Source organism: Eumetopias jubatus, unplaced genomic scaffold (assembly GCF_037043125.1).
Source record: "Eumetopias jubatus isolate StellerSeaLion01/CBP00866 unplaced genomic scaffold, mEumJub1_p1.0 scaffold_5, whole genome shotgun sequence".
NCBI classification, from domain to species: Eukaryota; Metazoa; Chordata; class Mammalia; order Carnivora; family Otariidae; genus Eumetopias; species Eumetopias jubatus.
Genome location: NW_028274811.1, coordinates 25,213,986 through 25,240,505, shown reverse-complemented (window position 1 = coordinate 25,240,505; position 26,520 = coordinate 25,213,986). Strand labels below are relative to the sequence as shown.

The 26,520-nt window shown below is 38.5% G+C and overlaps 1 protein-coding gene across 12 annotated transcripts in view; it reads left to right on the top strand.

Annotated features, from left to right (window-relative positions):
* The window catches only part of RAPGEF6 (Rap guanine nucleotide exchange factor 6), a 209,555-nt gene that overhangs the window by 175,346 nt on the left and 7,689 nt on the right, over positions 1-26,520 (top strand). For 7 of the 12 annotated variants that reach the window (XM_028103454.2, XM_088023255.1, XM_088023253.1 and 4 more), the window contains 6 exons: positions 3,745-3,936; positions 6,376-6,510; positions 12,038-12,266; positions 14,107-14,609; positions 16,833-17,147; positions 17,808-25,893. In XM_028103454.2, the coding sequence (XP_027959255.1) occupies positions 3,745-3,936; positions 6,376-6,510; positions 12,038-12,266; positions 14,107-14,609; positions 16,833-17,147; positions 17,808-17,833 (1,400 nt within the window). In that variant the 3' untranslated portion in view covers positions 17,834-25,893. Of the gene's footprint in view, positions 1-3,744; positions 3,937-6,375; positions 6,511-9,231; positions 10,530-12,037; positions 12,267-14,106; positions 14,610-16,832; positions 17,148-17,807; positions 25,894-26,520 lie in introns of those variants that run through there. The other 5 variants (XM_088023257.1, XM_088023258.1, XM_088023256.1 and 2 more) reach the window with 5 other exon arrangements.

The following is a 26,520-nucleotide window of genomic DNA, read 5'->3' as shown; positions in this document are numbered from 1 at the left end:
CTAAGTGGAGCGTTCCTATGAAACCTTTCATAAGCCAAAATGACATAAAGGGAAGAAGCAATTACCATGAATTTATATGAAAAAAAATTCGAGTGTTTCCAAACCCCCCAAAATAACCTCTTTTAAGCTTTTCTGATACCTTAAGACATACCTAGCTAATGGATGCACAAAGTAAATCTGGATAAAGCACAGATGTGCACAGACCCAGTTGAAAGCTATGATGGTTTGATATTCAGGTGCTGAATATAGTTTCTGGGAAAATAGCTTGTTGATTTTACTCTGCATGGTGTTCACACTGTGTCTATAAGCAAGAATCCTCTTTAAATTTCTTGTGGCTAAAAAAAAAAAAAATGAAATCTTGCCATTTGCAACAATGTGGATGGAACTAGAGGGTATTATGCTAAGCGAAATAAGTCAGTCAGAGAAGGACAATTATATGATCTCACTCATATGTGGAATTTGAGAAACAAGGCAGAGGATCATAGGGGAAGAGAGGAAAAAAATGAAACGACGAAACCAGAAAGGGAAACAAACCATAAAAGACTCAATCTCAGGAAACAAACTGAGGGTTGCTGGAGTGGAGTGGGGTGGGAGGGATGGGGTGGGGTGGCTGGGTGATGGACATTGGGGAGGGTGTGTGCAGTGGTGAGCGTGGTGAATGGTGTAAGACTGATGAATCACAGACAAGTACCCCTGAAACAAACAATACATTATATGTTAATAAAAAAAAAAATTTCTTGTGGCTCGTGAAAACTGGTATTGACACAGGTGTTTCATAAAAGTGAAATGGCATAATGCAGACTTCTAAAAGCTGAGAATACCTGTACAAACAACAGAATATTATATGTGTCTGGGCCGAGGAAATGATGAGTTACAAAAGCAGAAATCAAAAATGGTAAAAGACACTGTGACAACCAAAAAAGATGACTAAATTATAAGTGGATATTATTTTATGCATATATATAATTAAATGTTATGCCAATAAAAATTCCAATAGGATGTCTAGAACTTGATAAACTATTGACAGAAATATAGCTGGGGGAAGTTCACATTTTCTGTTTCTGTATTCCTAATTGATAGGCGGAAATGGTAGTCATCATGGGCTGACCCAGAGTAGAAAAGAGAAAGTGGACATAAAACCACATACTGATTTAAAAATTTCAGATATGACAGTGGATTTTAAAGTACAAAGTAACAAGTATTCGGTAAATGTTATTATAAAAACAGTACCTTGGACACTTCTACCCATAGGAATAGAGTATGATGGAACAAACACTTTCTGTAAAGGATGAAGACAGAGTTTGAGTGTCATTTATTACTTTTTGAGCAAGGTTCTCTTCATTCTAGATCTCTCGTTTGCCTGAGCGTGTAAAATTTAAGGATTGACAGTATGTTTTATCTCTGTGATTCTACGTCAATCCTATTAAATTAGGAGAAAGAAGTAATAAAACCTAGTAATCATTGAGAGCTTTCTGTATACAGCAACCATGCTAGGCACTTCACACACATTGCTATTTACTCCTTACAGCTACGTGTCAGGTGTCCAGTATTGGGGTTGTTATTCCTTTGAGATAATGCACCCAAAAATCTGTTTATATAAAGATGTTGCAGAATGTATTCCGATGAAAAATCATGCAGATACTAAAATGCTCGAGAATAGTCAAGCACACTGTTTCCTTATCAATACAAGGAATAGTACATGGCCATTAAAAATAGTAGACATATGTAGAGTTTGAAGGTAATCTAGGAAAATTTTTTTACTACCTGTGACCTATTAAGAAGAGTGTCAGCCATGTGAAAATGGTACATGTAAGGAGTAAAGACTGAAAAAGTGTACAGAATCTTAAAATTCATGTTTTACTGTTCAAAGCCCATATACATAATTAATTTATTAAAGTACTCTGACCCTGCTTTGCATGATCATCGAAATTATTTTTCCCGAAGTAACTCAACATAGACCCTCATCATTTTACAGTTATGGAACACAGTTTAACCTTTTATCAGACAGAAGCAGAAATAATGTTTATTTTATCTTTTGTTTTCATTATCTGCTTTTTTTGTTCCCTAAATCTGATTTGGGATTTTCAAGAGCATAAAAATCTCTTCTGCGCCTGGCTCATTGTTAAAATGTGGGGCCCAGAATGTTTCCACATATCTACTCTGCATCCATTCTCTCTCTCGCCCTCCCTCCCTCACACACACACACCTGCATACTTTTCTTACACCCATCTAGACTTACCTGTCTTATAACACTAAATGGTGTCCTTTACCACATATTTAATACTGATTTAAAATGAGTAAACCTGTAGGACTTTTAAGTTTTGTGAGTTTAATTCAGTGTGTATTCCTTTAATTTGATTTGAGAGTCTTTACTTGATTTCTGTTGCATAAATGATTTTTAAGCATTTAAATATTTTTAATCATTTTTCAAATGATTTTTAAATCCCAAGCCTATACAATAGTAGATTGCTGAGAAAAATTTTAGAATTTTGTTCTTCCTAATAAATCAGTATATATTTGGTTGGGTTTGGGCAGTCATCTATATTTAAAGTGGTCTCTTGAGTTTTTTTCTTTGTACTACAGCAGTTAAAATAAGATGTCGGTTGAGAATTGATTAGTATTAAGAGAAGGGGGAAGGTGTATTTCATGGCTTGAACCCAGAGGTGAGATAATTGCCTAGATTCAAGCATTTGAGGAGTCACTGCACATTATTGCACAGAAGTCCCTTTGTTTTGACTTCTGAGATGTTTCCTAATTCTTAACACTCAAAATACACTCTAGGCCCTCATAATAAAAGCATGATAGATAACTCTTATAGCTGTGCTGGGTCTTGTTAAACGTGCTAATTTGGCTTTTATCTTGATGTTAAAAACAAATACATCATGGAGTACTGAGATTGGACCTGTGTTGAAACCACAATAACTGAAGAATTAAAAGTTCTTTCCTCTGGACTACCGTATTGATTTTATACAAAGGTGGCAGCTTTTTGTTTCTTAAGTCAGAGTTCTCCGTTTTTAATTCTGACATTTATTGTCAAATACTCTAACCATGAATTTATAAAACAGTTCTCTGGTATTCCTGTATGTAACTATTGAAACAATTTCACTTGCTCAGCAAATACCCATAGTGGTGAGCAAGATACGCAATCCTTACTCTCATGTTAGTTAAGAGCCTGGTTAGGGGGACACATTAATGGATGAATCGCACAGGTAACTGAATTGTTAGAATTATCAGTGCTGTGAAGAAAAGGTACAGGATGACTTGAGAAAATAAGGGATCTCATCTAGTTGCTGCAGAGTGTGTGGTATTAGGGAGGCAAATACTGGCCTGATGCTAATCCTGCAGGACCTAATAGGCCATAATACTTACATGAAGTTATTTTTAGGAAGATTAATCTTTTGTGTTAAAAAATAGATGGTTTTGGGCGCCTGGGTGGCTCAGTTGGTTAAGCGACCGCCTTCGGCTCAGGTCATGATCCTGGAGTCCCGGGATCGAGTCCCACATCGGGCTCCCCGCTCAGCGGGGAGTCTGTTTCTCCCTCTGACCCTCCCCCCTCTCATGTTCTCTCTCTCTCTCTCTCTCATTCTCTCTCTCAAATAAAAATAAAAAATAATCTTTAAAAATCTTTAAAAAAAATCTAAAAAAAAAAATAGATGGTTTTAATGCAGTCATTTATTATTGTCACTGGTAATAACCTTCCCTTAAAAAGCACACAGTTACATATTTCTTACTCTGTTCTATTAGTGACCAAGAATTTAAGTGATAAAAAATCAGCCAAATCATCAGAAATGTCTCCAGTGCCTATGAGATCGGCAGGCCAAACAGCTAAAGCACATTTGCATCAGCCCCACAGAGTAAGCCAGGTGCTCCAAGTGCCAGCTGTTAATTTGCACCCGATCAGGAAGAAGGGACAAGCCAAAGACCCTACCGCATTGAGTGAGTATTCACCATTATTAGTGCATCGATTTAATTAAAATCTCTAGGGGAGTTAGACTGAAAAATCCTTGCAAATGTAAATGCTCAGATGAGCTAGTGTAGTTTGTATAATTTAATCATCACTCATGAATTTAAAAAGGTTTCAGTTTGCGTGTAGGTCTGTTGACAGCGTTAAATGCTGGTATTGGAATTTCTGTAGTCACATCAACAGAAAAACTTATAGCACTACACTGAGGTACCAAGAGTTTACTGCATTCAGAGGTGCATGGCACAGTTATCTAATGCACATGCGCCCTATGAGAATGAGGTTGCTTATTCTAAAAATATATATTGTTTTTTCATTAATGATCACTTCTGAAAAACTTAGGAGACAAGAAGAGATTGTAAAGTGTATAAAGAATAGCCCGTGTTTTTTTCCTGCACCTTTGTTAGGCCATGTGGAAGGGAAGCTAGATTCAGTTTGGTTCCTAACATTATTACTTAGCCCCCTGTATTATATTTAGGACATATTTAGTAGAAGTCTGTGAGTTTAATTATTTGATTTTGTTTTAGAGCCAAAGTTGAATAAGAAAGGGTCCCCTCCCTTGCCAGATTTTCACTCTGATGCTATAGACATACAAACCGGTAATATAAGTATAATGTGTTTGTTTTTATGCCAGGGATATGTACATATAAAAACGTATTAAAAAAAAAAAAACAAAAGATGGGAAGTTTTTAGGGTCACACAGAGCTAAGTATAGAGCTTCAGAGGTGACTTTTTGGAGGTAACGCCTAAGCAGTCTTAAGGTTGATTAGGATGGAGGTAATTAGGCAGAGATGGCAGAGAAATCGCTTCAGGCAGAAGAATAGCTTGGGATCTACAAGGAGCTATGGGCATTGTGCTGCCTCTGAGTGCAGAGCTGCAGAAAGTGTTGAGAGAATAATAATTAAAGCTACTACCTACAGAGCACCCTCTGAATGCCAGACACGATTCTGAGTGTTTTTACTAGGTTTGTTATATTCATTTAATCTTCACAATAACCCTGTAAGGTACCTAATACTCTCATTCTACTGAGGAAACATAGAGGTTCTCAGTAACTTACACACTTACACACCAGGGAGTAATGGAGCTGGGAGTTAGGCCCAGGCTAACAGACTCTAAAGTCCTTGCTTTTAATCCTCATATTAAACAACCTCCCAGGATGACGAGAAGTGAGGTCCTAGGCATGCTGAAATTATAACATGGCGTGCCAAAGGAGAGTTGTCAGTGGGTAGCTGTTGCAGAGATCTGAGCAGGGGAAGGTTATGGTCTATTTTATATTGGAGAGGGACTATAGTAGGGAGTGCAGTAAGATTTCAGACAGAGAGTCCAATGGAAAGCTGATGTAATAATTAACTGAAAGTTGCTCAGAGCCTGAACTAGTTTGATGGTTATGGAAATGAAGAGGTAATTAGATGCAAAATTGGTGAAGTCTATCAAGTTGCTGGTTAGGAGTACGAAATGAGACAAATTCTGATCTGGCTTCTTACTTGGATGTCATCACCCAAAAGGTAGTATTACTTGTTCCAAATAGCCCTTTTTTCTGCTTGGTGTAATATGGCTGTTATTTATATGCTGAATACGCTTATATTAAAATAGCACTTAATTAAGAGTAGTGTGAGTATACTGTGATTTAAATGTCTTCAGTGTGAAAGGGCTGCTTGCTACTATGACAAAGGCCCATCAAAGTTGGGCTCACTTTACTGATTAAAAGAGTGTCAATAGCTCTTGGACATCTCCTAAAGAAGATAAATACAAAAGTGTCAGGGTGGTGAAACCATTGCTAAGTTTGACGCATGCTATATAGGACCAGCAGTTGGACAAGAGTAAAGATAGAACTTTGCAGCATGTTTCCAGGGGGTTCCATACTCTTTTCCCATAAATTCATGATTGTTTCTGTTGTCTACTTTTCTCCTGTAGTGTGAATTTAGTGCTCTTGAAAAGGGCTGGCCTGGCAGCCCTGCAGCCTCCTCTGTGCCCCCACAGCACAGCTGCACCCCAGGTAGTGACAGTGCCAACATCCCCACACTGCCTCCGCCACGTGCCTCGCCCTGACTTGGAGAGGCCACCTCTAGAGGGCAGCCTTCTCTGTTAAGACTTGCAACAAAACAAGTGTGTCATTTGTGGGGGCTGGGACACTAAGACTGTTAACTCAGTTTTCCTTACACCACAAAACAAACAACAGAGAACTATTATAATCTGGTTCGTGCTGACTAGCTGAATTGGAACAAATAACCTGGAGGTGAGAATCTTTGTATGCCATTAGCCAGTCATGTAGTCCCTGTTTGTTTGTCATTTATACATTTCAGTTAACTACTCTAGCCATTGTGTTCATGGCTTTAGTTACGTAGTACTTCAGGCCACTACAGATATTTTAATTGTGAAGTGATGCTTATTTGCTTCTTGGGTTTTATTTTTAGATACAAATTTACCTCAGAAAGTTTTAGGAACAACTGAAGAAACAAGTGGTAAGAAACATCCAGAAGATACTATCTCTGTGGCATCATCTTTACATTCTAGTCCTCCTGCATCTCCTCAAGGTTCCCCTCGCAAAGGTAAGATGTAACAGTCTAAGCTCATCCTGATTACACCAAACAACACTTGGTGGCACATAATTTGCTTTTCAATCTATAGTGATAATAGAAAGTGAAGAAACATGTAACTCCTAAGACTTGTTGGACTTACATGTTTTAGATTGCATTATTCAGATGCTTTCCAGGTATTGTGCATCATATAACCAGGACTCTTGTATTCAAAGTGTGACCCTTTGTCAGTGGACAAGCATAGATAAGAATGAAGGCAATAGTCACAGTTGTTTCATTCTCTGCAGATTCTTGATGTTGTTACACAAATTTCCAATTACTTAAATGTTTCTATGGAGTATTTTAAAATAAGAATTTCTACAAGAAACTGGTTTTAACCAACTACAAAATTTAGGGAAAGAAATGTTTAGGTTGATACCTTACTTTTTTTAGTAATGGAGTATTATTACCTTTAGTAATCAGGATTTAAAATAATCTATACTCCTATGAATTTTATATCATACATAGGACCTCTTGAGGTAAAATACCTGAAATCTGTCTTGCTCATTGACCTATGTTTTCATAATTGAGAATGAAGCCTTTGTCTTGACTAGTAGTGTGCATGCAAATGCCATTTCATGGTAGCTGCACGTGTAGCATTTTAAAGGGTGTGTATATTTCTTACATTGGCCCCTCCACACTTTGTTAGCCTGGTTTAAAAAAAAAAAAATGCTTTAGTTCCGACCTCATCTTCACAGATGTAAAAGAAAATTAATGTGTTTAAATAATCACAATACAGGAGGGCACATGGGGTTGGCAAAGACAACCTTATGAATTCTAGCAGGAAGGAGAAACTTCCAGAGCTTTCCTTAGCTCTCATGTTCTGAGTTTCATCTCAGTTTTGAGGGTTCCTTTTTATTCGCTGCCACATTTGTGGCAGTGATGTGGTAAATGATGTCAGACCTGAGTTTGAATTTTGACTCTGTTCCCCACTATAGTTGTGTAACTACGCCCAACTGATTTCTAAGGTCAGGTTTCCTGTCTGTAAGATGAGACAAAGACCAACTCTTTTAGGGGCCTCATACAAAATTAAAGGAAATAATACTTATAAAACCTGATAGATGAGAAGTATTTAGTAAATTGAGGTGTGTTGTCTTTTTCCCTGCTGCCACCCCAGGGTAACATAGCTTCATTGAACCTGCCCTGTCCCCCTTCACATAGCTAAGACTAGCTAGAATTTTCATTCAAATTTTACTAAGAAAAGAGTAGTAGAAATTAAATAGGTCATATAAGCAGTAAATATTAACAGGTATGATTATATAACACAGGTTTCTGATCTTGTGGTATGTAGCTCATATATGATTTTGTGAGGCATGCGGATCTGTTTCATCTCTTTCCTGTCTGCATGATCCTATCTGAAGTGTCCCTTATCAGATCTCAGAGGGGGATCCTGTCACACACATGGTCCTGATGAACAGTGGCCGCATGCTCTTAGCACTCTATCAAGAACACCTTTACACGGTCCACACCTTTTGGAAGCTGTTTAGAGGTCCCATTATAGACAATTCTCTAACCAGGAAACTAGTTGAATTGGATATGGTGTTCTTGCCTGAATGTGACTTATGAGAAGAAGAATTTCCCCATTGCTCTCATTCCCAAAGGAAAATCCACCCCCACCACTAGAATCGAGAAGTCTTTTTGCCATTTTGACTTTCATCATGTGGTCAACAATTGACTTTGACATTCATAGCTTCAGGAGACTGGCATAAACATGTTTAGGATCCTTAGAAACCTGAAGAAATTATTTTCTTTAAAACTTTTTTATTGTTCTTACATATGTCCTTTCAAAACCCCACCAGCTATTATTATATTTCGTTTTATTTTCCATAGACATGATTTTGCCAGTAGTCTGTAACTGAACAAAAATATTTTTTTTTAAAGATTTTATTTATTTATTTGACAGAGACACAGTGAGAGAGGGAACACAAGCAGGGGGAGTGGGAGAGGGAGAAGCAGGCTCATGACCTGAGCCCCAGGCAGACACTTAACGACTGAGCCACCCATGTGCCCTCCAAAATATTATTAAACTAAGAGTACATTATTAGGTTCTTGCTGAACTTCAGAATTCTGTTTCCTAACACTTAAGGAAATAAGCCTATCTTCATGTTTTTCATAAGGGGAATTTAAATAAGCAAGAACTTTTTTTTTTTTGAAATAAGAACTTTAAAAAAATGAGACATCAGGCAGCCTTAACCTTCATCTTCCCCTGTGCTAACAGAAGGCAACCTTTCCCCTTAGAGATAAACAGGATCAGAAATTGTGCTTTATAAATATTTACATTTTATTTACTATTTATGTGTCCTGTATGGTTTTTACCAAGCTTTTTCTTAGTAGAATCTGCCTGAAAATTCTAGACATAGTAATTTTTGAGAAATAATTCTGGTTACCTCATACTCTTGTCATATTTTTCCTTATGACAAGCTTCATTTACTTTCAACAATATTTTATTACCAGCTTATTCTGATTAAGGTAATTTTTCTCCTGTGTTCTGTCTTGCAATGACTGCAGTGTTTATGCTATATAGTAGACTCTCTGTGCTTTAAAAAATACGTTACTAGATTTCAATTTTTCCAATATTGTCAAAATGTTTGAATTTTTTAATAGTGAAATGTTCTATAATAGAAACCAGGCTAATTGTGATTAACTGGAAAGAATTAATTGACCATGACAGGGTTTTTGCATCTCTCCCTCCAGTTGGCAGTATCCTATCTGATCTCAGCATCCTGCTGCGCCTCTCAGGGCCTTCCTCATCCCCTCCCCGTGAGTCCAGCACCAAGATCAGTGGCCAGAACTGCCCCGGAATAGGTGGGGTTTACTTGCAAAAGAAAATCCTTCAGATTACCAGGAGCACAGCCAAGAGAACAGACAGGACCGAGAAGGCCACTGAGGAGAATAGAGACAGGACAAGTTGTGAGAACACAGCCAGAAAAAGAATGACATCCCTGTTTAGAAGATTTAGGGAAAGAACTCTTTCAAGGGAGAGACTAGCCAACAGCAAAAAAGAGGACGCAAATCACCATCAAGCTACAGAAAGCTGTGAGAAAGTGAAGGATGTTAGAAGCAACATCAAAGATGAGAAAGGGAGTGACATCTTCAATTCAAATAGCGGAGGCAACCGTAACATTTTAAACTGCTTTAAACTGCGATTCAAGTCTAAAAGGAGAAAGACAATCTGACGGAGATCCTTACTTAATTTTAGTGTTAAACTTGTTTTCATTTATTAATGTAAATGTAGCTTAAGTTATTTATCAAAGTTTAGGCAGACAACTTAGTGTAAAATACGATTTATAGGCATTTTATGATTAGTGTTAAAGGTACTCTAGCAACAAAGTCGTATTTATTTAAAGTGCCTTATTTGTACATGTTATTTTACTAATGTGAGTAAAATTTATACTCTTGTTTTCTGTAGTTGGCTTTATTTCCTGCTGATAGCGGCTGGGTCTGTGAATGAAATAAGTAGAGGTACTTTTTAGAAATCAGTATTTACTTTTGCATTAGAACCCCCAGTAATGATCTGATCACCACCTTTGCTTTAGAGAATTTTATTGCTCTTATTACTCCAACTACTTTACAAGCTAAAGGAAAAAGAAGGCAAGAAACTGTATCTTGTCCACATATACTTTTTATTTCATTTGCTTTTCATATAAATCTCTGATTCAGACAGGAAAAGGAGATAGTCTGACATAGCAAATGAAAAATCATTTGGAAATTTGTTAAAAATACAATTACTGTGTTCTACCACGAACCTCATAAATTCAAATTGCCAGAAAGAGGCCCAAGAATATATGTACTAGTAACCTTTCCAGGTCATTCTTAGAATTGATCGTAATTGAGAAACACTGATCTAACAGACATAGGGATGTAATTTTTTTATTATGTTCATCACCATACATTACATCATTAGTTTTGGATGCAGTGTTCCACGATTCATTGTTTGCGTATAACACCCAGTGCTCCACGCAGAACGTGCCCTCCTCAGTACCCATCACCAGGCTCACCCATCCCCCCGCCCCCCTCCCCTCTAGGACCCTCCGTTTGTTTCTCAGAGTCCATCGTCTCTCATGGTTCGTCTCCCCCTCCGATTTAATTTTAAAACAGTAAAGCAAGTGTATGCCCCAGGTTAAAAGAGCAAAGATTTTTTTTCTTTCAAGGAAGAATTTTTATATTTTGTTTTTGTTTTTAGTTTACCAAATCCATTTTCTTGGTCCTCTTGAAAATTGACCAATCACCTCCTAAATAGGGCACTGAGAAATGGCAATGTTGAGAAGATCAAAACCCTGGCTTATCTCAACTTGTCCTGTGCCTGAGGGCCCCATAAGCCACAGAGAAATAACCCGTATTCTGGCTCTTCATTTTTCTCACTGATATAGTTACTGGGACTACTTAATGTGGTTAGTGTTCAACAAATTTTTTCTTTGATGACTTGAGTTACATGTGTATATAAAGCCTATAGTTTTTCTTAATGAGATTTTTCAGGATTGTCCTAATGGTCATTTACCTATGGACCTCATTTTTCCACTGAAAAGGAAAATAATTGTTTGCTTCTTTGAGACCTACTCCTTGTTGGGATTACTATGGCATTTCCTTTTATTTCTAAATAAGTTTGCTTTTCTAACAGTTATCAAAATAGACATTATGTACATTTAACTGTCATGCTGCAGATTTATTTTTAGATGCTTCTACATCATTCCATCTCCACCCATTTATTCCAGAGAATGGAAAAGAAAATCTCTCTTGCCGTATGTGCTGTGCAGTAAATCATAGAACAATTTAAAACAGGCAGATGCTGTTATTTTCATGACACATGTTTATAAATGTGTCAGTTCTGCTGTTTAATGCAATATTCTGTAAAGTTGGTGAAGAAAAAGGAAACCAGGTATAAGATCAAATCTATAGCTGACACAGTTTATTTAAAAATATGAAAATAATTGCTTTCAACTTGGGGCAAGACTCCTTAGGTGACATAAGCAGAATATCTGAGGTAAGTATATGTAGTGTAAAAAGCAAAAATACTACTCTTTCTCTGGAGTCTTGACTCCTTCACCCACCCTTACCTCAAGGTGGTATCCTAGACACTCAGATCAGGCCATGAAATATTTATGTTAATCCAAGAAGGGGGCACAGCATTAAAAAGAAGTTGAGAAACTCAAGATGCCTGCTTTTTAATATTTTGAAATACATTTAATGCCTTCTTATTTTATTAAATGTTTGTAGCTATGTGAGAGCCCAGGGCAGATATACATTTGGACTAGTTTCCTAAGTAATACTGGATTTCGACTTCGTATTGCTTGAATTTGGAGTCGGGTTGGTACAGTTTAGGTAGATGGATGAGTGGATATGTAGGGGAGTGGGTTTAGGAAATTGGCATCATTATATCTACACAGATGGAAAATGAGATTGCTGCTTACTCTTTTTTGTTTTTCTTCATCCTCTCCCTGACCACATACCCCCTCCCTGATTCCTTGTTTTGTAGTTTAATCACTTGTTTTCTCTTGTTCAGGTTATACACTTATACCGTCAGCTAAATCTGACAACTTGTCTGACTCCAGCCATAGTGAAATTTCTTCACGATCCAGCATCGTGAGCAATTGTTCTGTTGACTCCATGTCTACAGCTCTGCAGGATGAACGGTGTTCTTCACAGGTTGTGGCGGTCCCTGAGTCCACTGGGCCTTTGGAAAAGACAGAACACTCCTCAGGGATAGGAGATCATACTCAACTTGGCCCTGGGTAAATATAGTTGCCCCTGTTCATACCACAAAACCCAAGCCAAGTGGCCGCTCACTGCAAACTGTGCTCCCCAACTTGCCCTTAGATGATATCCCTGTCCCCGTGTGGTGGTTGCAAGGGGATCCATAAAATAATATGAGGGCCAAGCATGCATCTTCTGTCTTGAGTATGCAAATAAGTGCTAGTTTGAAAGATGAATGGGTGTTCATTTTTAAAGTATTTACTGAATTTAAGTGACTTTCGGGCATCTGGGTGGCTCAGATGGTTGAGCATTTGCCTTCAACTCAGGTCGTGTTCCCAAAGTCCTGGAATTGAGTCCCGCATTGAGCTCCCTGCTCAGTGGGGAACCTGCTTCTCTCTGTGCCTCTGCCCCCCCTGCCCCGTGTCTCTCGTGAATTAATAAAATCTTTGAAAAAAGAAAAAAAATGAATTTAAGTAACTTTCTGTCATGTATGTTTTCAATTTAATAAGAGCTCACAGTGAATGTGCTATTGTTAGGAGGATGTGGTTCTTGTGTTGTGGCTATTAAGTTAGAGAATGCTCAAAAAGATTGTGTAATGGGAGGTGTTCCCAGTGCTGTACCCATTGTAGACAGGTTGGGGGAGTAGGGGTCAGTCCCTGATCTGAAAGTGTGATTTAGGGAGTAAGAATTATCAGCTAGCAGAAGTCCACAAAGTTTTTTGGTTTTTGTTTTTCTTAAAGTTAACTGTATTTTTCTATTTAGAATCAGGCAATATGGAAATCTTTGAGAAAATTGATTCTAAAATGGTTGTTAAATCTGGTATTCTTTAATATGAAAAAATTAGGATAGAGTGAAGTATTAGCAAATTTGTAAAGGTTTTTAAACTATGATTTTCTAGACCAAAGGTCAGCCAACTTTCTCTAAAAGTTAAATAATATCAGACTTTGCAGGTCATGAATTCCATGTTGCAACTGCTGAACCCTACCGTTTTTGCTCTGGAACAGCCTTAGACAGTACAACTCATAAACAAATGGGCATTCTGTGTCCCAATAAAACTTTACTTACAAAAATAGACTAAGGGTCAGATTTGGCCTTGGGCTGTAGTTTGCCCACACCTGCTTTAAATTGTAAATGAAAGGTTTGTAAGCTTTTTTTTTGTTGGGGGGGCCGGTGGGGGACGAGGAGGGTAAAGGGCTGATCATAAACATTTCGGGCTTTGCAGAGTACATTTTTCTCACTCTCAAATTCTTTGGAATATTTTCGTTTTGTTTAAACTCTTTAAAATGTAAAATACCATGCTTTGCTCCATACATGCCATTCCTCCATATCATACCATTGGCTGAATTTGGCCCCTGAGCCCTAATTTGGGGGCCCCTGCTATAAATAATAACATTCATTTTACGGTTGTTAGTTGGTTGGAGAAGTTACTGTTTACTTGGCACTGTATTAGGCTAACCTCAGAGTTACATTGAAAAACCAAACATGGTTGAGAACAGGTAGTTGAGAATTCTTTATTCTGTATTCATGTAGAGTCTAGCAATATGTTGATCAAGAACGAAAACGTATACTTAATTTTTTTTCATTTCAAACCTCATTTTTCATTTTCATTTAAAATCAATTCAGGAAAAATTTCTGAGGTAACTTAGCTTAAGTATTTGAGTTTCTTCCATCTATATTTCTAGCTAAGTATGAACATTAATAGGAGTGGAGATTAATTGATTACAGTGTCATTTTTTTTTCACAAGATTATTTTGGCATTGAACACTTATGATGCATGTTTTGTAGTCTTTTGTAGGCAGTAATACTTGGATTGGACAGAAGAAGGTTTTTCCAGTAAGCCAGTAAATTACTTTTAATTGTGTATCCCCAATTTTTTAGGTGGACGTTGTCAAAGCCATCTCTCGTCAAGAGTTTAGCTGTCTCCTCTTCTTTGAGTAATGAAGAGATTTCTCATGAACACGTCATTTTAGAAGCAGCGGATAGTGGTCGTGGAAGTTGGACTTCCTGTTCAAGCAGCTCCCATGACAACTTCCAAAGCCTTCCAAACCCAAAAGGCTGGGATTTTTTGAACTCTTATCGACATACCCATTTGGATGGCCCCATTGCTGAAGTTGAACCCCCTGACTGTGAGCCCTATTCCTGCCCTAAAGGCTGTTCTAGAACTTGTGGTCAGTGTAAAGGAAACCTAGAGGCTAATCAGATGAGACAGAGTTGGGCCTCCTCCAGTTCTCTGTCTGATACACATGAACCAAACTATGGGACAGTTAAACGGAGAGTGTTGGAGAGCATCGCACCTGAGTCCTCTGAAGGCTTGGACCCCAAGGATGGCACTGACCCAGTTTACAAAACTGTTACTTCAAGTACAGAAAAGGGCCTGATTGGTAAGTTCTTTGTTCCCTGTCGTATCTGTGGAATTTAGAGATTAAGTGGCAAAAAGTGGCATTGGGATATCTTGGCCCAAAATTTTACTCTTGGAAATATTTCTTCTCTCACTCCAGCCTCTCTTCCTGCCCTCCACAAACAAATTATTTTCAAAAAGTTGATGATTTATCAAGGGTTTGGGGGCAGGTATTCAAGCCTATTAAAATGAAAGGGCTGGTATGAAGGTAATTAATTAAGGTAACAGTTTCATTTGCGTTTTGTTTTTGAGATCTCTTTGGTTTCATTGAGGAAAGATTGTATTACCATGCAGTCCTAACGAAGGGATTATTCTCTTTGTCACCTCATAAATTGTTTGGACCACAATTGCTGTGTATACATGGTAGAAACTTTGAATCTGACATTTTTAAGTAACAAAAGTGAGGAAAATTGTGATAAAAAAGGAAGTCCAAAATATTTTTCAGTATACCCTCCTAGCACACGTCCATGGGTATGCCAACTCCTGTTGTAGGTTCCATTCTGACCACACACAGCTTTTTTGTTGTATGTATCCTTTTAGTATTTAGCCATCAAGTACATTTTTTTCATTTCTTCATTGAATTACATAAATATTTAGATATAATAGCCCCTGCTTTTCTATTTATATGGAATGACTGTACTTTGAATCAACTGTATAACATATTCATGAAGTCAATTTAAATTACTAAAAATGTGAAATATGTGCTGATTTTTATAGCACATTTATAGTACATTTTTACTTGTCAAGTTGCGTTATAGATTGGGGTTTTTAGCTTGTTGATTTTTTTCCAAGGATTTTTTTTATTAAATCCTTCTGGGTAACTGCTATATGGGTATCTAAACATGTGTATGCAAGGATATGAAATTAATCTCCTGTCCAATTAGGAAACTAGATTTTTAAAAATCTTTGATTTCATTTATAGATGACTCTGGGCTTAAATTCTTCATTCTTGTCTTACTGGTCTTGCTGACTTCTCCATCCTGTCCCTGCCCCATCCTCTCAGGTGGGAATGGAAATCGTTTAGTAGGACCTTGATACTCCATTGCAGATTTTGCTGGTACAGTTGTAGAAGTTTCAGTATGGACAAACCTGGTTGTCTAAAAAAGGAGTTAACATTAGAATTATCTTTGGTCCTTTTTTTTTTTTTTTAAAGATTTTATTTATTTGACAGAGAGAGACACAGCGAGAGAGGGAACACAAGCAGGGGGAGTGGGAGAGGGAGAAGCAGGCTTCCCGCTGAGCAGGGAGCCCGACGCGGGGCTCGATCCCAGGACCCTGGGATCATGACCTGAGCCGAAGGCAGACGCTTAACGACCGAGCCACCCAGGCGCCCCATCAGTGGTCCTTCTTAATTTATTCTGCCCATATGTAGGTAGTGTTTGTGTTTTAAAAGTTACATCAATCAGCAAGGTCATCAGAGCCTTTTGTCCCTTAGGTCCTGGGAATTGGTCTAATTTCATGGAACTTCCGCTTTCTTGAACCTATTTCTGAAGCTTTTTGAAACTTTGCCTTTGTCTCATGGTCTACAAATGCAGGGAAAAGGATTTTAAGTCATATTTTTTTTTTAAAGTCACAATTATTTTGAATGTGAACTGAAAATCACAGAAACTTAAGATGGATTTCCTAAAATTATGGCTATTTTTTTTTTCTTTTTCACTTGGTCACAGATCAGAAGTTAGCAGTAGGTCCCTTGAAGGAATTAGGTCTTCTGTACCCGGGAAGTTCATGTTGTTGATATGGCAGGACCGACAGGTAGTTTCCGCAGGAGTACCGTAAAGCAATGGTTCATGTCTCAGGGACAGGGTGGACGGTCCAGATGTCATTTCTGCTAAAATCCTCCCAGTCAGCAGAACATAGAATGTCTCTGACCATGTCGTCCCCAGGGCTGGTGTCCTTGAAGAGCCAGGCGGCCGTCTCTGAATTGGGGGGGCTCCACTGCAGAGGAGAACTTGTCACCGTGCCCCTTCTTTCAACTCTCTGTCACTCTAGTTTTGTTTATAAGACCTAATGTGATTTATGTGTTTGAAAAACAAGTTTAAATATTAAGTTTTAAATATTATATTTTTAATCTGCTGTCACTGTATTCAAATATATTTGTTTAGTCTATTTTTGAGTTCTCTTTTGTCATTGTAATAAGTTTCAGTATGGTTTTTTTTCATTTCTTACATTTTCCATTAACATTTCCATTGCTTGTTTTTCATGCCAGTGTACTGTGTCACCTCACCCAAGAAGGAGGATAGGTATAGGGAGCCACCTCCCACTCCTCCAGGATACATGGGGATTTCTTTAGCGGACCTAAAGGAAGGACCCTACCTACACCTAAAACCTCCAGATTATAGTGTGGCAGTGCAGAGGTCAAAGATGATGCATGACAGCCTCTCTAGACGGCCACCAGCTTCCCTCGGTAGCAGCCCCGTGGCCTGTGTTCCATCGAGGATTGTAACTCAGCCTCAGAGGCATATTTTGCAGCCGTCCAATCCTAAACTAGCAGATGTGACTGATGCAGATAGCGAAGCAGATGGTATGTTGACAAACTACCTTAATGGGTCTTAAATGAATTGCTGAATACATGAATTGGTGTTTACTCTGTTATTTCATATAGTCATTAATGTTTACTTTTAAATGCCTTAGCAATCTCTGTTAAAAAAAAAAAAAAATCCCTCAGTATGATGGTATATATCTTAAATGGAGTAACCTGCATATTTCTGTGTGCCCAGTACCCTTCTTCCTGCTCACATAGGGTCTTCTATCTGACCAACAGCAGCTCAGTCTGATACAGTCATTTTGAGAGGAGGCACTTGACCTTAGCGGAGCTGCGTCTTACGTTAAGGCATGAAAACTTCAAAGTGCCTCATTACCTGAAATCATGCTGTTGGCATAGCTCCTCTTACCAGTGGAACTCTTGACTGACTGCAGCTGGGGCAACTTTATTAAAAATAAATGAAATTCTATCCCTTCAAGCAGTAATGAAGCGACAAGGAAGCGGGTAGGGCATTGCCGTCTGTCAGTCCACAGTGCCGTCAGCACTCATAATGTTGTAATAAAATCTGGGCCTTGATGGGGTATTTGAGAGGATTTCTTTGTTGAGAGTGACTAATTTTCTAAGCAGGTGACTAGATTTTAAGTTGATCTTTATTAATAAGCCTCATCTACCACTTAATGGTGTCCTTACTGTTTTCAGAAAATGAACAGGTCTCAGCAGTGTAACCTTTGGAGGACCTGCTTGAAGTTTACCGAAAGCCATCGAGGAAGGAGTGGGCAGAAGCGCCTCATGATTCCGCAGGCCGTTGTTGCCAACGAACAGCTTGCCGCCGCTGCTGACCCAGAGGTCTCTTTCCCTGTACTCTGAGCGATGACCTAGCCCCAAATGATGCTTCCTCTTATTGAATCCTTGCAGATGCAGAGTTTCCTCAGCTATGGATGTTGTGCCTGGAAACCAGTCTTCACTTCGCACACCAGACCTGCCTTGGGACCACAGTTACTAGAACAGGTTCAAACTCAGAGTCCTCCCTGTGTATATCAGTATAGATTTTTCTTTAACAAGTTATTTTTAAGATAGTAGTTTAGTAGTTTTTCCAAGCCATAGCTTGGGTTAACGGACAAATTCAAAAATGTCTGCCAGTACCAAGGATATTCTTGTGTATTTGAAAAGTAACTTATTATTTGAAGTTTTGTGGTTTTCTTTGTTTTGGGGAGCTGTCATTAGCGGATGTTTATGTTTGAGGCCATTAAACTGTCTCTGGTCTGACCAGACTGAAGTCATCTTTACAGGATGATACACTTAATCTGTATAGAGATGAACTTGATCTGTAGCACCAGTGCAATGTAGGGTCGATCTCCATTTGAGTGGGATAGGAAGCCATTTGTGGTTGAGGAGTTAGGAAGGAAGATACTGCAGTCAGCTGATTTGGAAGGCCAAATGAAGCTGCCATGGGTTTTCTTATCGGTCCTTTGGGACAGGGAGGCTGTGATTGGGTGGGTAGCCACCCTCATCTCCAAAGAATGAAATTTTATCTTAACACGTATACCAGTCCTTTCTGAAGTGAAAGTCATGCTGCGTCTAACTTAAAGTATAAATCCATTAAGTAGAAAATGAGTTCAGGAGAGTTCTGCAGAAACCCAAAACAAAAATTTTTCACTGCTCAAATGTGGAATTCTTTTTTAAAAAGGAAATGTAATTATTGGTGTGTAACCATGGAAATGAATTCATCTGCATGTATGTTCTGCAGCCGCCCCTGCACCCCATCTCAGCATGAGGCTGTGTTCAACCCTGAACAACCCTGCAGCCCCCAGCTGCCAGCAAGAAAGCTCATGAGCACACCGAGGTGATAAGTGGTTGAAAATTTTAGGGGGGACAGAGGAGTTGGGAAATGATTCTCTCTTGGTTCTCAGTTTAGCCCTTGAGAGTAAAGAGATACATATTTTTAACAGTCTGTTGGGCATGGCGCTCCCAAGTATTTAATTAAAATTTCAGTAACTGTTTACTGGATGACCTAGACTTTCCATATTTTTACTAATTACAGTGTTTTCTATATCTTAAGTTTAAACTTAATTATTTTTTAATGTAAATGTAAGTGAGAGCTTAATAAACTTCTGTGATGACTACCAAAAAAAAAAAAGAAAGAAAAAAAAAGCCAAAGCCATTCATGTGCACTACCCAGATTAACATGGAGCCAAGATGGGTTTACTTCTGAATGGTTGTCCATATGTGAATTTATAGGATTTAGCTGGTTTGTGATTTCCCTTTTCAAGAGTTTGTTCTCATTTTTCCCTAGCTGTCTCTTCCCTCTCTTTCTCCCTGTCCCCTTCATTTTTTTTTTATAGTAGGCTCCACGCCCTACATGGGGCTTGAACTTGTGACCCTGAGATAAAGAGTCATGTGTACCAGCTGAGCCAGCTAGGCGCCCACCCTGCCCCTCATCCCCTTCATTTTAAAATCGTAAATTATTTCCAAGTGGTCAATGGCACTAGTTTGTCTTTTCCATCAAAATGACTCTCTCTTCATTTTAGGAAAAATAGCTTATCTGAAAAATTCCTTTGGGGGAAAAAAAAAAAAACCCATGAATTTGAAACTTAAAGCCTTAAAAATCCACCCTCCTGGTGTGTTAGAGTGAGGCTAGTTGGCTCTATAGCTTTCTTGTTCCATTGACATGGAAAATGGCCTGGATCAAAAGTCCTGGTTTGAAAGTCACACTGTAGTGATTTAACCTATAAACACTGGTCCTCTGATAACAAAAAAATGTCCCTTCACTGATTGACATAGTAGTGTTTTCATGTCCAGGGCAAAACAAAGAAAATGAAAGATACTTCTGTTATAATCCCCTTTTTTGTCAAGTTTGGGTATTCTGTTTTATATCCATTACCCCAGAAAAAATGTGCTGTTTGCACAATATCTGTTTATTTGCAGGTGTTTGAAATCAAATGGGAGCCTTACCTGTCTTTGTCCTTAATGGTGTTGAGAATATCTTGCACAGATTCAGAGGATGTGATTTTGACTGCACCTTGTAGCTGCCTTTGTTTTCCTCTAGCTCCAACTGTGAGTGTTGGGGTAAGCCGATCACAGTGATCAGGAACTAAAGCCAAATGCATTGTAGTTTGATCTGTGTGTATCCCCTAAAAACTCGTGGAATTGTGATTTTTATATCTGAATTCTAATTTAGGGTACATTTCTGCCTTCTCTTAGTTTGTTACATGACTAGAACAAGAGAAGCCTTAACCTGTATTTGCTCCAGTTCTAAGCCCCCATTTTTGTTTTTGTTTTTATTATAAGTTTATAACTTTATTGAAGAGACTAGTGCCCTCATCCCACCTCAACTCTGAATCCGTCAGGACTTCCTGAAGCAGTAAATCCACAGTGCAAAGTTTTGCCAGATAAGTTTCGACAAAACAGTTTTGTTCATAATGAAAGATTTGGTCAATTAGTAAATCCACTATATACTTCCATAAAGATTTATTTTAAGTAGTAGATTCTTCCTCCAAATGATTACTTTGAATCTGATCTTTGGGGAGGAAAAAGTCTTAACTGGTTTCTCATGAGGGTGATAAGTCACACTGTGGTCATCAGCATAACCTCCTTGAGCATCTCCCAGGCCGGAAATGTGGCAGTAATCAGGATTTCCAAGAACAAACCTAATTTTTATAAAGTGTTCTCTTCCCTATAAAAAGAAGAGGAGAAAGCGTTTCCTTGTATACTTAAAACAATGATAATTGTTATTCTGATGTGTTTTGTTTCTAAAAAATGTGATATTAAAGTAGATGTATCCCTTTAGCATTAACCTTAAAGGCTAGAACCGAGGGATGAATCTTCAAAAAGATGTCACAGTACCTTTTCAAATTTAAACTTGAACCCCAGTTCATCTTTAGCTTTTGTTGTGCTTTTTTAAGGCTTCTTTATTTTTGATACACAGAATGCAGTTGTACTTGGTCTTTTAAAATTGAAATGTGAGCTTATCAGAAAAAAACAAAACTGCACAGTTGTAATAATCAAATGCAACTATACTGCACAATTCAGTGATTGTAAAGTATCCTGTAACGAGCAATGTTTGTCTCCTATTTTTTGATACCTCTTAAACTTATGTCTTTTAGAAAGACAGTGCCTCTGTATGCTTTTTGTATTTTTACTGAGTGTAAATATTTGTTATATTTTTGGTTAAGAGAATGTAAAAGTACCATTTATTATTATCATATCTACTAATACATTGGTGGAATCAATAAAGGATCTACATTAACTTTCTCTGCTCTTTATTTCATACACAGATAAAATAATTACACCCAGTCACTCAAGAGGGCCAGTGTGGGGCTAGCATTGGTGTGAAGGCCTTATTTTTTAGGTCCCCAGAGAAATAGGAATGATCCAATTATTTTCGACTTTGTAGTGTCTATAAAATACCTAATCTCTTTTTTGGGGTTTTAAAAAGTGTGTTTGATGACAAACCAAATAACACCGGCTAATCCACATTTGGGCTTGTTTGTCTCTCAGAACAGGAAAGCCCAGGGCTGACCGAGTGCACAGTGCTCTCGGGGACTTGGGGCGGCATTTACACCGCCCGACATCACCTGGGCCTCACAGGAAGGGCAGAGGGGAAAAGGGGCAAATGTGTGTCCCTTTTTATAGCAAAACGGCAGCTTTTCCAGAAGCTGCACTTAATATTTCTGCTTTTATCTCACTAGTCAGAAGTGGGTCCCATGACCAGTGGATGCAAGAAACTTGGGAAGTGAGTTTTCCTAGCTGAGCCATCGATGGCCCCAAAATAAAAGTGGGAAGGAATGGCTGTTGAATGGGCACCTCTCTTGGTCTGCCACAGCGCTCCCCTCGTGGCAAGAAATGCAGCAGTTTCAGGGGATCAGGTCCTAGGACCTCGGCGAAGGAGGAAATTTTGCTCTAGCGTCCCTTCCTAAAATTTTTCCAGTTCTCACTCTGTGCCTAGGGAATGTTACTTCCATGAGAGGTAAGGCTTCTGCCTCCTCCCTGTTAACCCCCTCCCAGCACATACACCAGGTTTTCCCCAGGCAAGTCCTTCCCCTGACCATCTCTGCACAAGTGTCCCTGGTTCATTCTTTTACTTCGACACACAAATGCAGTAGGTTGAGTGCTGGCTACTTAAAAACATCTAGCCCTAATCCCTAGAATTTGTAAATGTTACTGTATTTGAGAAAAGGGTCTTTGCAGATGTAATGAAGCATTCTGAGATGAGATTACGGTGGATTATCTGGATGAGCCCTTTATGCCAAGACAAGTGTCTTTCTAAGGGAGAGACTAGATACAACAGACCTGTGGAGAAGGCAGCATGAGGATGGCAGAGAGGAGAAGCCACAAGTGAAAGAACACCAGCGGCCTCCAGCGACTAGGAGAGACAAGATTCTTCCTTCACACCTCTGAACGGCACCCTGATTGGGACTTCCGGCCTGTTTTAATTAGGACACCCGAGTCCTGCGGATCTGCTATGGTAGCCCTAGGAAAGTAATGCACGTTTACTGTATTTGTCTGATATTGGCGACCTGGGACCTGTAATTAAAGGATGTGCTAGTCCACAAGGACACCTCAGGACCACCTCCTCCCATTCCCCCAGAAGCATTTGATAAACCAAGACGAGGGATTGGCCACCCCAGGGGCATCCCCTGCAGCAGCTTAGTGAGCCTGTTTTTTTTCCAATGTTTACAGAAGGGACACTCCTATCAGCCTTGCCAAACTTAATATTTTCCAGTTTTCTCATTTCATACATTGTGACAAATGTGGTACCTTACTCTGGTTTTAATTTTAATTTCCACAATGACTTAATGCAAATAAGAATCTTTTCAAATACTTACTGGCCATTTGGATATTCTCTTTGGTGAAGTGTCTTTTTAAGTTCTTTTTAAAAATAGTATGCTAAAATATTGAAATATAGTTGTTTTATAATGACCTTGTATCTAGCAATCTTTATTCTAGGTTTGTGATTCTTCGGGGTTTTTCTAGATACTCCTCTCATGTGCTTATAGTGACTTTTATTTTATTTCCTGGTCACGGTACTAGTTAGTACCGTGGTGAGTAGAAGTGGTCCGGGTGGAATCGCCTTTCTTTGTTCCTCACCTAAGGGGGAAAACTTTCCAATTAGCCATCGATCGTAACGACTGCTATAGGGTTTTTGTAAGTATTCTTTATGAATTTAAAGATGTTTTATTTATAATTTGCTAAGTGTATGTGTGATGTAGCGAAATGTCAAATGCAAAATTTTCTTGAATCTGTTGAGATGATAGAATTCTTTTTCTTGTACCGTTAAGTGTTGTTAACGGTGTCCCTCCCTGGTCCACCACTGCTCCCCACTTCACCTTCCTCTTTGCTAGAATAAACACCACTTGGTTATGATGGGTTATTTTTACATATTTCTGGATTTATTCTGCAATATTTTGTTTAGGAGTTTACATCTGTGTTCGAGAGAGATGGTCTATAATATCCCTTTCTTGTAATACCTTGTTAGCTTTTGGTATTAATGTCAAACTAGACTCATAGAAAGAGCTGGAAATTATCCTCTGTCTGTTCTCAAAGTTTCTGGAAGATTGCACTCTAGCCGCTTACACCTCTCTGGACTCTCGCCTGTCTCTTCAGCTCTGGAACACTGATGAGCTCCTCCTCAGTTTCCCCTTCCTTGCATTATGGCCTGGAAATTTTCTTCGGGTGGTAAACTGGGGCAGTGGTAAGGCTCAGATCTTGCTTGCGCTTTCAAGGATTAATGTCCTTCAGTGCCTGATGTCCAGTGTCTTAAATGGCATTGTTTTATATGTTTTGTCTGGTTTTTTAGTCACTAGAGGCATGAGGGTAAAGTGCCAGTTTTACTGCATCTTGACCAGAAGTGGAAGTCCGTATATAAAAATTGAATATAACTCTCTCAGTAAATAACAGAAGCAGACACACATATAACCTCCCCACTCCTCACTAAAAAAATCATTAAAGGATATAGAAGACAAGAGCAATACAGTTAACAAACTTAATAAACTAATGGACTGCAGAACACTGAATCATTAACTCTAAAATATATACTATTTCTAGATGAACATGAGCATTGACCAAAGTTGGCTCCGTTAAGCCATAAAGAAACTAACAAATTGCAGAAAGTTGAACTCCTGTAGAGAAGGTTCTCTGTACACAATTGAACAAGAAATTAGTAACAAAAATTATAAAAATTGGATGTTAAGAAATGTTTCCCCCCAAAACCCAGTGGAAAGTAGAAAGTTTAACTGAATGAAAATAGAAATATGAATATCAAAACCTTTTGGTTTGAGGTTAAAGCCATACTTAAAGGGGAAGTTTATAGCCCTAACTCTAGAAAGGCTAAAAATGAATTCCTTCTTCTCAAGAAACCAGAATAGTAACAGCAAATTAAATTCAAATAAATGAAAGAAAATAATAACAAGGTAATGAAATCAGATGCCCCCAAAAGGGTCAACAAAGCACTAAGTTCTTTAAAAAGACTAATAAAATTGCTAATCTCTTGGGAAGGACCAAGAAAAAAGAAAAATAGCAAAACTATCATTAGGAATGGAAAAAAAAAAGGAAAAAATATTTATGATTAGTGTCATTAAAGACATGAGACACTTTCAATAACTAAAATGTAGATGAAATAAATTCACAGAAAAAAACAACTTTGCAAAACTAACAAGAAGGAAAATTCAGTAGTCCTATAGCTATTAAAGGAGTGGAATCTCATTTTACAAGCCTTCCACAAACAAAACTGAAGGCCTGGATGGCTTTATCAAAAAGTTGTACCAAAGGCTTACAGAAGAAATACTGTTGATTTTAACAAAATCTCCAAAGTGGGAAGGATTTCTTAAATAAGATCCTTGTAAGAAAACTCTAAAGGAAGTGGCAGGTTTATCCTAAATACCATTTTAAAAAAAGAGAAGTCCATGCAGTTGGGAAATACAATGTAATTCATATACCCTTCAAAGACCAGTATCCAGAGTAAAGTACTTCTGTGTGCACAAAGAAAAAGCACATTCACTGGGAAAACGGGCAAGACTACAACGCTACATAAAAGAGGGGAAATTGTCCATTAAACATGGAAAGTTGCTCAGTCCCGTTATGAAAAGGTACATAGGTTTGGGATTGATGCCGTGGAAGTGTTAGCTCTGCTGCGCTGTACTTGGACTGTGGTGGCAGATGATCACGGGCAGAAAGCCCTCTCCTTTGCAAGAACAAAAAAGTGGACTAGAATGGGGAGCCGTGGTAAAATACATTGGAGCCACCAGATGGCACCACATAACCATGTGTCCCTTGTGGTCTTTGTCTTTAGAAAGGTAAGAGCAAGGTAATTTTTTTTTTTTTTAAGATTTTATTTATTAGAGAGAGTGCTCAAGCAGCGAGAGGGGGAAGGGAAGGGGCAAAGGTAGAAGCAGACTCCCCCCTGAGCAGGGATCCTCCATGGAGCTCGATCCCAGGATCATGACCTGAGCCGAAGGCAGATGCTTAACCAACTGAGCCACCTAGGCGCCCCTAATTTCTTGGCCATCTTTCCAGGTATGTTTGAAATTTTTTTGAGAGAGTTCCCCTCCACAGAGGTAATGAAACTGAAACATTTCCAACCAGAAAATAAAGAATTTTAGATTGTAGTTGGATAAACTTTGGACACTCGTGAGTGGACAGTAAGGATACAGCTATTTCTGTATACATCGTTTGTGCATTTGGACGTAGGATCTGGAATACTTAATGAGTGTTGGTCTTTTCCAGGGCTCCTAAGGGAAATCTTCCAGAAAACACAAATGGCCCAACTCTGAACAGGAATGAAAAGCAGGTAATAAACACAAGAACCGGTCAGACTTCTACAGTCTATACTGAGCGGACGCCTACTCCATAGGCTCCTGGCAGCAATCCGTCTGCTCTGACCACCTGGTGTTTTTGGTGGTGTTTATTTTGGCCATTTTGGTAGATATGTAATGGTATTTTATTATGGTTTTAGTTTTCATTTTTCCCTGGTTATTAGTGGTGTTGAGCTCCTTTTCATATATATGTGGGCCGTTTGACTTCTGCTTTTATGAAGTGCCTTTTTGAGTCTTTTTCATTTTTATCAATTTGTAGATATTTCTTATGCATTCTGGATATGACTCCTTTGTCACATCTGTGGCAAACATCTTTTCCCACTCAGTGGCATATGTGGTCATGATGAAGAAGGGAAGTTCTTAATTTTTAGACTAGAGAAATGTATTACTCGTTTCCTGTATGGTTAGTGCTTTCTATGTGATTTAAGAAGTCTTTTCTTCTTCCACGTTCATTAACGTATTTGTGCTATCTTTCACATACTTCAATGTTATGCCTTTTCAATGCAGCTCTACAATATATCTGGAATAGAATTTTGTGCGTAGTGTAGAGTCGAGTCAGGTTTCAAGTCTCCCACCCATTGATTGTTCCTGGACTGTTTGTT